Genomic DNA, 13,898 nt, shown 5'->3' on the forward strand with positions numbered 1-13,898 from the left:
TTATGTCCCAGAAGAAGAACATTTTATAGTATAAAATGGATTGGACTCATTCTTTTCTTGTACTGTCATCATATTAAAACTGGGTTCTAACTTGTATATGCGCATTACAAGCAGTAAATATTGTTTTAATGCAATGATTTGAATGTCAATGACTAACTAGGCAGCAACATTTGTCGAAAGGAACACATAACACTGAGGGAGGAAGTCCATTGTCCTGTTTTCACAATTGTTATTTTGCCAGTCTGTGAATGTGGCGGGCTGATGTGTTCCAAATACATTAATGGAATGACTAAATAGAATTGTAAATATTTCAGACCATATGTGATGCCCACCTTCACTTGGTACTCATCTTAAGGCAGGCGACAGTCAAAGGTGGCAAAATCAGAAATACTCCCCTATAGGAAGGGGAGTTGCCTCAGAGGAGGACTTCAACTACAATGGCACCAGTCTAATTGATAATCCCTTGTCCCCACAGATTTCCAAATGCGCTCATTTTCTGAACTGAAGTGAATCATGGAAGCTGACAAAACATTTGCACGACTCATGTGGAGAACTCAGGCGAGTCGCAGATGTAACCCAGGATGTCCTGCTGGACTCAGTCGGGGGACTCGGATGAGCCATGGAAGTAGTTGCCAATTTTCTTTGTGACTAGCTTGAATGCCTCAAGTGTGCTGCTAATTCAGGCCAAATGTACCCACCTAGTCCACCTTGCAGGTTCTGCGAGTTGATTGACCAAAAAGTTCTCCAACCCCGATTTATAATACAAATGAACTGACTTAAATGTTAGCCTCACTTGTACCTCAACCTGGAACATCCAAAAGCAATTCCAAAATGGTGGACCCAAGGGCTGCATACCACTCGGGAGATAAAAGTAACCTTGACCAATCACAGACCCGTCCCAATTTTACTACATAAGCACAGACCTTTACAGACAGCCCAGCCCAGGGGTAGAAAACATAGGAATATGCAAGCACACATCCCTAGACTGACAGTGTGTGTGTTTTGAGGGCAGCCTATGGAGTGGAGACTGAGGTATAATCATAGAAGGCTGGATTGGAGACCAGGTGCAAAACCCACAAGACTGAAAGGAGGGTCCATGAGGCTGGACCACATTAGAGAAACGATACCTGGAGCTATTGGAAAGGAGTAAGAGAATGGTGGCCACACATAGTGAAAGTGACCTGAATGATAATATCCAGAGGTGGTGAAGAAAGGGAGAGCAGTGACACTAGTGCCCGAAGGAGTGAAGATAAGAACCGTGATAGTGGCAGCAAAAGGGGTGAAGAAAGTCCTAAAGACACTAGACACTTGGAGTATACCATTTTGAGGTGGTTACAGAAGGAGAGTGCATTGGAAAGGAGGGACAGAAATATTTTAGCAGTAATAACAGAGGAGTGTGAAATTAAGAATGGGAAAGATGGGTCACACAGAGGGACAAATAAGGCTCACATAACAAAAGAGGACTGGAAAAAGTAATATATAGATCAGAGGTGAATCCTGAAGGAGAAAGAGCTGAAGTAGAGAGATAGGTTGGCACTTGAACTGATAAGAGATAGGAATAGGTACACATAGAAGTGAAGAGGGGACAAGAAAGAAAAGAGGTGGAGGGGCTGCCCCCAGAAAGAGAAGAACTGACAGAAGCTAGAGGAAGTAAGGAAGAAGACTGGCGATGTGAATGGTTAAATGAAATTGATGAGAGTGAAAGAGAGGCTGGGGTTGGCACCTTAAACCAACAAGAGGGCCATAGAGTAGTTGGCCACACTGCAAGCTCCCCTTGTCCACATCCAGCACTTTGGTAGTCATCACACTCCTGACTCAGTTCTTCCACTTCCTTGATAATGCTCCCTGACATTTCTAATGTGGCAGACCTGCTTGAAGGTCAGCTGGTTGGGATCCCGGAAAACAACAAAAGGCCTCAGACTGTCAAGAGCAGGTCATTGAGGAGAAGGAAAGGCGAGAGCACTGAGAAAACTAGATACTTTTTGTTAGAGAGATTCTTTTCTGCACAATAGCTTTCTTGAAAAGGAACCCTGCAACACAAAGGCTGGACAGAAGCCTTTTGAACCTTCAGGTATCCTGCACTTCTACTTTGTTAAAGAAACCAGAGTTATCTTGACACTGTCATTGCATTCTATGCCTACAAGGTTTATTATTTTGCCAACTCCTGCAAGAATTCCTCGAGCTATCCTTGCCCATGAGCTATCCTTGTCTCGGAAGGATAGCTCAAGTGCAACGTGCTCGCCTTGGAAGCAAAACAACACAGAGCACCTCAGGTTTGATCCCCGGGTCCACGCTTAGAAACCTCTGAGTATTAAGCACGTTATAAATAACCTATCAAAATCAAATCAATACAACACATCAAATGTAAGTTTATGAGTTAGTCTGGGCCTTTGATTCTCGTCACAGATATAGCGCTACAAAGAGGGCTCTGCTCATGCACCTGAGCCTGCTCCTCCTAATTAACTTGGCTAAGTGGTGCATTAGACAGCAGGTTGTGAATTGTCAAAAATAAATACACTTTACAGAAACAACCAAACCTTTTAACTTCCAACAACCACCGAAATATAATGCAGTTACAAATAAACATTGGATTACCCTTAGCATTTACCTTTGCTCATTACCTGGCCTTGGTGTGTGTTTCCCGGTTAAAATTAGCATTTTTGAAGACCCCTATCAGCCGTTGTCAGAGATAGGTTATAAGGGGCGAGGGGTTGTGCCCCTTCCACATATAAATCTGCACTCTTATTTGCTCAGTTTAAGTACACAGAGAAATTAAATAGACTAAGGTGCTGAAGAGCTAAAGTTTTAAGGCCATACACCTGCTAATCACATTTTGTATGTGATACTGTTACACATAAATCATAGGGTGTCGATAGGTTAGAGCAGGCATTTGCACAGGGAGGTTCATTTTTGTGAATACTTTCTTGTGTGCTTAAGTCGGCACACACAAGAGAGCCCAACATTGTGTGAATCTGACGCACCATTTACTTTTTCCGTTTGCACCCATTTTCCACAGCTTTGCTCGATGGAATTTCATCTACATACAACACATACAAAACACAACATATAGGGAAAATGTCAGACTGTAGACCTCGAGTACAGATTTAACTTTCAAAAGGTTGAAAATGCTCCAACCATAATTATTCTTATAGTTCAAATGTGCTGATTTATTTGATATGTTTCTTATTACGGTAATGATAACAGTAAAAGCAAGTGGTATTTTACATCACTCGTTTGTTCTGTTACAACACATCCTTCTCTTCTCTTTTGCAGAAGGATGGTTCACCTAACAAGACTGACATGCATCCATGCCATCAAAAAGAATTGTATCCCAGCTGAATCCCTCGCTCCCTTTGATTTGCAGCATTTATTTCCTGCTTTCCTATACTCTGGTTTTCCACTTGCTCATTTTCTTTCTTCCAGCAGACTGGATACCCGTACCACATCACAACCACAGAAGGTGCTTTGCAATTACCACAGTTGTGGTTTGGCGGAGTATAAAAGTCTATCAATGTAACAGAACATACCTGTTATGAGGATCTTGATATTAAAAACGTTCTTGTTGGGAGCAGATAAAGCGTAACATGTATGGAGACAAAGAGTTCTTGTTTACAAGTCAGAGCGATGTTGCTGTCTCAGAGCGAAACAATGGCGGCTCTGCCCAAAGTAGACAATCAATTACTACATACAATTGTGTACCTCCCAGTAACACTTCCATATTAGACAAAGTGTTCCACCCCCCCATTGTTAGCGTGAGCCTGCCTCCTGCAGTTACTGAACTCGGCTCTGTGTCGAGTGAATGAACTACCTGCTTTAAAGACTCCAACGAGTCAAACTCCTTGCAGAGAGGGAGACTCACACCCCCTTCCACTGGAATGTATTGTAGAGCAGGACTCTACTCTCATTCTAAGGGTCGAGAGCAGCGACTCAGAGCAACCACATGAAAGCTGCTTAAACACAATTCCAAATGAGAGATCAAAGACTCTTCACGATGTGCACAGAACAATTCGATTTCCAAGCAGAAAAGAAAGTAAAAAAAAAAGTCTAGAGTGAGCAGAAGTTTGGGGAGACAGGGTGAACAAGCCCCCCATTCCTGTTGTCCTAAAGAATTCAAGTGTACAAAGAAGTCCTATAGAAGTTGACAAAGGACCGAATATAGAGCAAGATACAGAAGCTTGTGTTGAACCAGCTTCAGTGCGAGAGCTTAGATTAGTCTTGAACACACTCTTTAATTTAAAATCTGGGCCATTTAACAAACTGAAGGAAAAAGAGAAGGAGACTAATTCTTCGATATGGAATACCTTAGCTCAGTTAAGATGCATGCCTTTTGGTGCAACTGTTCCACAAAATGATCTTGAAAGGCAGCTTGGTTCTAGTCCGCCTCTCTCTGGCGTGGATAAACCGCGAGAGACTCAAGCAGAAACAATTGGCGGCAATAACAGCTACCTCGAACAAAGATGCATCTCTGCAATAAACAATCAGGAATGTAAGTGATCACCTTTTCCATCCCCAATGTCTCCGACACTCTCCTGAGGATGACATTGAAACAATAACAGATACTGATGCTACACTTGATACCACAAGCTCTCAGAAAAGCACCAGATCCAAAAAAACAAGCCAGAAAAGAGGCAGCCAGAGAAGACATTGCCAAAAACATTGAGCAAAAGCCTCCCAACTTAATGTAATCTAAAGTCGGCCTTAACAATTGCATTAGCACCATTTCTCAATTTATATGAATCTATCAACAAGAGTTTTAAGGATCAGGCCACATTACTAGCCATGGCTCACACAACATGGATCCACATGGAAGCATTTATGACATCAATCAAACAAAGAAAATATTGTGAATCTGATTCGGAAGGCTTGAAACAAAAATTACTATGTGATCATGTGATACAAATTGGCGCCAACAAGAAAGTTCAACTGGATGTAGCAAAAGAGATCTTGAAATGGGGCAAATAATTGGTAAAAAGAGTCCCCCTTAATCCAGGGGTCATAATTAGATCTAATAACAGCTCAATGACACTGTTGACCACAATAAATCCAAACATCTTCAACTGAGAGGTCAAAGGTATAACAAAGGCACTAGAAGAAGTTGGGGCTTTAACTGTAAACCAAGCCCATTCAACCGAATCAGCTACAGCAATTCCTCAGACTACGAGGTTGGTGACGCTGGTGATCAATGTTGTACTCGAAGACCATCATACAGACATGCATGTTTTAACCATGAGCTTGTCATTACCTCATCTACCAAGATTACCTGGAAAACAACTTGCTGACAAGCAAGCTCTACCCACAAACTTCCTGACCTCTTGCTCTTCGAACACAGTCCCTAACTTGAGCAAAGACACGTCAATCGTGGATGAGGTCCACAATGGGAACAATTATGAAATCTTCTATTCACAGAAGAAGAAGAAGAGGAAGAAGCAACTAGCACGAAACAGTAAACAAATAAACAAATCCCAAAATATTCCGGCAAAGAACTCCTTGACAGAAAATGCAAATTGAGAGGAAAAGAACCACCTCTGGCAACAAAGCCACAAAGTTCCCACTGTCACAATCCATCATCTTAAAAGATCATCAATCGGATCCTACTAGAAATTCAAACAGCAGCGACATGGAGCTCCAAGAAATTTCAGTTTATGAAGAGGGTGCCGAAAATGGTGAACTCACCTGAATTGTGGTAACATTACCTGCCACAAACACACTAAGCCTGGATATTCAACCCAAAGCTTTACCAATCACAGCTGCTCTGTATCTCTCTGTATCTCTCCCCACTTGCTGTGCAATCTGAAAACCTACATTTTCAGACTCTTGAGGAAAGACATATGAAATCTGTTGCTGCATTGCAAAAATCAAATTCTGCAAGAGCTCTCTATTGTTGAACAGCTGTCAGCTATCAACTTGATAGACTACCAAACAACAACAAAGAAAGTTGTTCAGCAAAATGAAGAGCAACTGTGGTAAATCAAGCACCCACAAGCCTGGCTGAAACAAAAAAAACAGAGCATAGTCCAGTGTTCAAATTTAGGAAGCTGGGTAGAACTGAAAAAGACAAAAGAGAAATAGCAATGAAATATGATAATGAAAGGACAAGTCTTCTTAGAAGAGATACTTCCTTTGGATGACGGTCTAATGCTTAACCGTTCATATGTCTTTTGCTTGTTCACGCATATACCTAGGGTCCGCAGTCTAAAATCACAGGACATTGTAGCAACATTGTAGCAATTGAGTTCCCAATACCGAAACAATTTGACTGTGTATGTCTGTTTATAGACTCCCAAATTATACGCTCTCTGCTCTCAGGAGGATCTGAATCGATCTGGCTGTGAGGGTTTGACATATAAGAAGTAAGACCTGAAGAAGCAGAGTTTCAGATTGCCAACGTATATCCGACTTATTCATCCATGGGTACTAATAGTGCCGTGGTGAAGGGCGCAAGGAAGAGCAATTCTGCTGAAGTAATCTCTGTAACAGGCAGAGCCACACACCAAGATCTTGGTGAGTGTGAAGACGAGCTACAAAACACATTGATTCCTATGAAGATCACCATTAACAAACTTTCAGAGGGTAAAAGGCAAATAAACCTCAAAGTGCCCATCAATATAAAGTAATCTACTGATGTTAACTGGGGATAGCCATCTAAGACTCTAAATGCAAATAAAACACAAAGTTTAAAATGCCCCCCAAAGAAAATAATGATGATCGGCAGCTGAAACAGAACCACTAGAGGGTTTAAGCACCGCTTTCGTAATGAAATTGTAAAACAAAAATAAGTTGACATACTTTGCCTTCAAGAAACGTGGATTTCGATCCCACCTCTAGTGGAAGGGTATACACTATTTCTAAACCCAGCAAAAAAAGTGGGAGATGGACACCATCCTCAGGTCTCATAACATTAATATAAATTGGGCTAGGTATGAAGGTAGTCCACAAACCGAATCCAAATCAGAAAATTAAGTTCTCAACAAGGAATTCACAACTACATCATGACAAAAAACGTAAACAATATGAACATTGGTTACGAAGCCATCACCTTGCAGAAAGATCCAGAACACATGTTGAAAATCTTGGCATCAAATGATTGGGGAGCCCTGTGGTTGGTATTGAATGAAAAAGGAGAAAATCAAAGAGCTCTGCAAAACAACGCATTGGAAGAAGATGTCTAGATACAATTCTTTGGAGCCCTCTTTGGCGAGCAAATGGCAGATGATCCTTATGAAACCCCTTCCTTAACAGGACGATCGGAAGTAGTCTTTGACAGACATGAAATCAGAGGCCCGGATGGCCTTTCGAACTCAATGTTGAAAGAAGCCATAGAAGTGTGGGCTGATTTTTGCCTGGTCTTATTTGAAGAAATCCTGATCAAGAGAAACATTCCTGATTCTTGAAAGACAGCTATTGTGGTCCCTATCTTTAAAAAGGGTATCAGGACTGACCCTAAAAACTATCGTCCGATAGCTCTCTCGGACGTATTGGGGAAAATATTTGTGTCCTTGATTCCCGGTCTGACTCAAAGGCTGGGTATTGGCTTCTGGTCACTTTGACCTAAGACAAACAGGTTTTGTTTAAGTTGTATATATCGGATTTAAAAGGGACTTTGATAGCGGACGTAGCCTTTCCCACCAAAATAAATGGGAATAATAATAATAATAATGATAACTTAGCATTTATATAGCTCTACGAACCCCAGGTATCTGAGCGCTGCTTATTATTACCCATGGTGTGTAGTGCTCATTTACCGACCACAGAAGGATGAAAGGCTGAGTTTGGCCCTGCCGGGATTCGAATCTGTGTCAGCAGGCTCTGCACAGATCTCAAGGAGAGCGGTCTACTGGCTGTGCTATCGGACCGGCTATATAATGTGTGAGCTGGATGCTATATGCTGATGACCTCATTATATTACATCAGACTCCTATTAGACTTATGTACACCCAAAGAAATGCTCTAAAAATAAATACCCCAAAATCTGTGGTAAAGGTGTTACAACGATGGGGTGGCAAAAAGAAAAAACAAAGTTCTCGATTGGCACCTGGGAATTGAGTATATTGACCAAGTGAGCAACATGAGATACCATGGGATTGACATAAATCGGAGCATATGCAACAAGCCTAGCATAGTCGAATTAAATTCAAAGACAAATAATCTGGCTACCCAATGAGCCATAATACACAAAAAGTATGAACAATTGTCTCTGTTGCCTGTAATCAAATTTTACAGACAGAAAGTGGTTCTGATTCTTTCATATGGTGCAGAGACCTCCCTTTCCTTGGAAGGAATGGGCCTTTTTAGACGGTCTGTTCTGGAAAAATATTCTAAATCTACCGAGATGTGCCTAAAAGCATCATAAGGCACAAACTGGGGTCAGTTTCGATCTCCTCTGTCCTAGCATGGAAAGCCCTATCCCTCTTTCGAAAGCTTATCATGCCCAAACCATCAATTCAATTTAAAATCTTTGTATGTATTCAGAAAAAGCAAATGGACTAGGTACAAACCATGTGGTTCCAACAGTGGCAAGCAATTCTTGACAAGGCTAACATAAAGGTGGAAACTTTAGTATCAAACCCAGATGCAACAACAACAAAAGAACTATGGCTCTGGGATCGGATAGAAACAAACAAAGCTCTGTATAAGCTACATGAAAACCTAAATCGAGATGTCAGAGCAGTGAATGTCATCCCTAACACTTGTGCAAGTTTCCTAGTGCTCACCATCGTAATCTTTTCATGCATATTAGGACGAATTTGCTTCTGACCTATCAAAGACTTAATTCTAGGAAAATGAGCTCTGATGGATCTGGAGTCAGTAGACTTTGTAAAGCCGCTGAAGAGACATTAAAACATCTTACTGTGTCTTGGCCGAAACTGAACTAAATATCTAGGGCCTCTAATACTCGAAATGCCCTCACAGAGCGTCACTGAGTGGTGGGAGTTTATGCGTAGGGGAGAAAGTTGCAAAATGACGCTTGCATTGACAATGTTTTTAGACAAACTATTTCCTCAAGCGTAATGATCTTTCTTTACATCACATTCAATGAATTTAACAATCGCAATTTTATTAATATTTTCTTTTATTGTTCCCAAATACCTTTTTTTCTTCAGCTTTTATTTTGTTCTTGGTATTTGCCATTTTACAAAATTACACACAAAAAAGCAAAGGTTTGAAATAAACCATATGCCAATAAAAAAAAATATATAAAGCATAACATTTGACATACAATGTACTCTTATAAAAAAAAGTCTGCAATTGAAAATCCACAGATTAGATTGTTCTATAACTGAAACGCAGTAGGTGGAACTTACCAAGGGGCTCCGTATAGTCGGAATCCTTTCACCGTCACTTCAGAGTCTTGTAAGTATATACTGTTGGCCAGGAGTGATTGAACATTGTCAAAGTCCTCCGGTTTCAATTTGGAGACCGACGGAAAGCGGTAGTAGTCCTGCTTAACAAGATCTGCCATGAATTCCTTATCAAATGTGAGTTCATGATTCCCGGCAATCACTACTTTATATTCGTAGGGCAGGGTTCCTGAAAGTACAAGTGTGCTTGGGTTAGCAAAAAGGCTGCGTTGGGAGATCCGTCACATCAGCAAATTCGAACACCGGCAAAGCCTCAAATGCAGCACTCCATCTAAATAAAATAGCTAAATAATATTCTCTCCTTAGATAAAAATACAAAGGCAGCGAGACAACTCAGGGGGTGAGGAGAATGCGAATATTAGCTTCCGAACATCAGTTCCTTACCTCTAAAACATAATGGTGCTATTAGAATGCATTCTAAAAGGATAAAAGGGAATCCTTAAAATAAAAAGACATTTTCATTCTATAATAATAAATAAGGTCAAACCTAACATTTTATATGCAATATTCTTGTAGTGAAGGCAGCCAGCTTAAATTTAAGAATGTAGTAGCTCGGCATAAGAGGTGAGGTACATTTCTAGCATTAATTCTGCTACTGCCACCTTTTTGGCAGTAAGGGAATTACCACTATTTTTACGGTACCACTTTGAAGGTTAAGTGGAGGCATTACCTCCAGCATATTGTAGAGGTATCTCCTCACTTTATCTCCAAAAATTGGTGGATTTACTGTAGCGGTATTAGTGCTTGTGGTTAATCTACAGACATCCCCATCCAGTCCCATAGATTTCAATAACAGAGATTAACAACACTGTGACCACACTCATGAGCTTGCAGTACATCTACACGACTGAATGGCAGTAATTCTTCAGGAATGAAGCCTGTGGAGTCCCAAACACAGTTTCAGTTCACCTTTTAGGGGATAAAGTAAAACAATTATGCATCTAAAATGTTAATTTGTCAAAAATATTCATGCTTTATTTTAAGAGTGCAGAGTTCTATAACAAAGAAAGCCAATGCTTTTAATGAGTTGGACTGAATCCCTCTGTCTTCCATTTAACAAATCAGAAAACAAAATGAAACCAAGAATATATCAGTTTTGTAAGGTTCTCAATCTGTGCAAAAGAAGTAGAGGGTCAGTCCAAGGAGACATTCAAGGCTACACACGGGATATCAAAATCACTTAAGAATTCTCCTGAGACTCCACAATTAGAAGTCATATTTTGAATACTTTGCGAATGTCTGACTACCTGGCTCTTATTTTTGGATGATATCTTTTGACTTTTTCTTAGTCTTTAGAAAGGCCAAAAAGCTGACAATGCACCAAACACATTTTTTTCTCTACATGAAAGCATGATACACTGTTAAGGGATCACTATGGAGTTTTTCTGATAGATGGTAAGTGAGTAGTGACCAACGGAGTAGACTGACATTAATAAAGAGTGTGCCATCAATCGGGCTCTGGGCAATGTCCCTGGGCCAAAGGTCCTCAGACATGGTGAAAGTGCCATAAAATGTCATTCAGTGTTTCTATGAGACTGTATCCCTTAGAGAGCACCTGCAAAATGTACTGAAGTAGTGCCCAAAGACAATGCCCAAGAATATATAACTTAGTAAAAGGCTCCATAAGGTACAACGGTTCCAGAATTGCCTTTTTTCCTGACTTCACCAAAGAGGTACAAAAGGTAAGACAATCATTTGATCCTCTGAAGAAACGACTACAGATGCTGAAGGTGAAATATGGCCTGCTATTCCCGGCGCAACTGAAGATATACTGCGAAGGCACGACTGTGCACGTCACCGATCCAAAAGAGGCATGGTCCTGGGCAGAGAGCCACCTGGAAGGCGACTGGGGCCCATGGAGAAGGCAAGACAACCGAAGGAACAGACCTCGCCCGGAGGGAACACCGGACTTAAGACCGCAGCAACAGGCGGAAGCAGCGCCGCAGATGGAAGCTGAATAAGCTTGAACAATGGACAGACAGGCATGTACACTCACTGCACATAAGCAACTACTTTTCAGCCTTAGGACACCCCCAATATGTAACTAACGAACTCAGCAAGTAAAATGGCTGGCGGCCCACGATGTGCTGCCCGATATCCGCCTTAGTTGCAGTTACAGTTGTAGAATCTGGTAACGGTGTACCAACCTTACCACAGGCCGGGAAACTGACTAGATGAGAGTTAGTGTGTTGAAGTTTAGAAGTTTTTAAGTTTGTAATGGGGCGACAGATGCTTCAGTTGGGGATGGAGTATAGGGAGGAGGTAGTTGGGAATGAGTTTCTAATTCAATGGTTTACGTGCAAAGGTACTGTGATCACACTAAACGGAAATGGCACAACGACAATATAAATGCTGGCACTCGCGGAATGAACAAGTTACTTACCTGTAACTGTTGTTCTCCAGCATGGGTCTGGCATGGATTCACATGCTCATAAATATTCCCGGTCGTCAGGCTGGGAATCCTCAGTAAAGAAAAAATCAGTATCAGTTTCGTTTCTGATCTGTCTTTCTTAGTAGTAACCAATCACTGATCTCTGGGTCATACTGCCCCCAGCCAATGACTGCCCTCTCCCTAAGCCCCGCCTCTTGCACCCATCCTCAGATTTGGTAGCACGCCAAGTGGCAGTATGACCAAGTGAAGAGCCGCAGAGGGGTAGGTGGGAGGGTTCGCATGTGAATCCATGCCAGACCCATGCTGGAGAACAACAGCTACAGGTAAGTAACTTCTTCCTTCTCCAGCATGGGGTCTGGCATGGATTCACATGCTCATGAATAAAAGAATACATAGCAGTATACACATGCACAACCACGGGAGGTGGCAACAGGCTCAACATTAAGCAATACAATAACTCAACATTAAGCATCTCTTACCTCCTCACCAGGCTCACCTTAAGCGAAAAGGGTTCCGCAGCACTGCTTGGCCTAACCTGGACTCCTCCCTGGAGTCCCGATCGACGCAATAGAATCTGGTGAAGGTGTGCGTCGACCTCCACGTAGCAGCCCTGCAGATGTCCAGCAGGGGCACACCAGACAGGAACGCCGTGGTAGCAGCGATCGCTCTGGTCGAATGGGCTCTCGGACGGCCGGGCAGTGGTCGGTTTGCCAACCGGTGACAATGCATGATGCAGCCGGAGAGCCATCTGGAAATGGAAGTCTTCGAGAGAGCCTTCCCTTGATTCACAGACCCAAAGTTCACGAATAGCTGCGACGTCTTCCGAAAACTCTTCGTGCGGTCCACGTAGAACTTCAGCGCTCTAGCTACATCCAGCGAGTGCAAAGTCCTCTCGGCCGGCGTCGAAGGCGACGGGAAGAAAACTGGTAGCGCCAAGGGCTCGTTGAGGTGGAAGTCCGACGGCACCTTGGGCATGAAGGAGGGGTGCGTCCTAAGCACTACCCTTGTGTCATGAAAAGTCAACTATGGAGGCTTGCAAGATAGGGCCTGAATCTCTCCCACTCGTCGTGCAGAGGTGAAGGCCACGAGGAACGCTGTCTTCCATGACAGGAACTTCAAAGGCGCTGAATGCATAGGCTCGAATGGGGCTCCTATGAGTCTGGTCAGCACCACATTAAGTTCCCACGCCGGGGCAGGGGCCTTCACCGGCGGGAATGATCGGAATAGTTCCTTCATAAATTCCTTTAAGAGGCGATGAGACCACAAGGACACCCGTCCCGTGGTCCTGGTATATCGGGAGATGGCAGCCAGGTGTATTTTTATGGAGTTGTGAGCCAGTCCAGCTTTGGCCAGCGACAGTAAGTACGGCAGCACTTGAGGGGCCGTAATCCGCAGAGGGTTAATCTTCTGTGCACAGCACCAGACAGAGAACCTCTTCCATTTATGACCGTAACACTTGAGAGTTGAGGACGCCCTGGCCTTTGCAAGAACCTCTCTGCAATCAGCCGGGATATCGTACCCTCCAAACTCTAGTGCTGCAGGAGCCAGGCCTGCAAGTTCAGCGACTGTGGGTCGTGGTGTAGAATGGCGCCTCCTTCTCTGGAGGGAAGATCCGTGTCCGCCGGCAGCCTGACTGGCGGGGACGTTGACAAGTCCAGAAGGTCCGGGAACCAGACCTGCCTCGGCCACGCCGGCGCGACGAGGATCATCCTGCACCTGGACTTCTTGAGCTGGTTGATGAGGCGGAGCAGCAACGGCAATGGAGGGAACGTGTATAGAAACAGGCCGCCCCAAGGGAACGAGAAAGCATCGCCCATGCTCCTCGGCTGTGGGAACCTGCTGGCGAACCTCTGGCACTTGGAGTTCGTCGCCGTCGTGAACAGGTCGATATGGGATTTGCCCCATTGTTGGAAGAGTCGATCCACTTGATCCTGGTGCAGTTCCCACTCGTGGCACGAGCGTAGCTCCCTGCTGAGTGAGTCGGCGATGGTGTTTTTTATTCCTGCCAGGTGGAAGGGAAGCAGAAACATCCCCTGGGCGACGGCCCAGTGCCACAGATCCTGGGCCTCCTTGGATAGGGATGGGAATCTGTTGCCCCTGTGCTTCCGTATGTAGAACATCATGGTGGTGTTGTCGGTGAAGATCCT

General features: G+C 43.3%; 1 protein-coding gene across 4 annotated transcripts in view; it reads right to left on the reverse strand.

Annotated features, from left to right (window-relative positions):
• MPPED2 (metallophosphoesterase domain containing 2) overlaps nt 1–13,898 on the reverse strand; it is a 1,149,018-nt gene that overhangs the window by 594,285 nt on the left and 540,835 nt on the right. For all 4 annotated transcript variants that reach the window (XM_069623535.1, XM_069623537.1, XM_069623538.1 and 1 more), the window contains exon 4: nt 9,303–9,528. In XM_069623535.1, the coding sequence (XP_069479636.1) occupies nt 9,303–9,528 (226 nt within the window). The remainder of the gene's footprint in view (nt 1–9,302; nt 9,529–13,898) is intronic.

This window comes from Ambystoma mexicanum, chromosome 11 (genome assembly GCF_040938575.1).
Source record: "Ambystoma mexicanum isolate Mex_15411 chromosome 11, UKY_AmexF1_1, whole genome shotgun sequence".
In the NCBI taxonomy this organism is placed as follows: Eukaryota; Metazoa; Chordata; class Amphibia; order Caudata; family Ambystomatidae; genus Ambystoma; species Ambystoma mexicanum.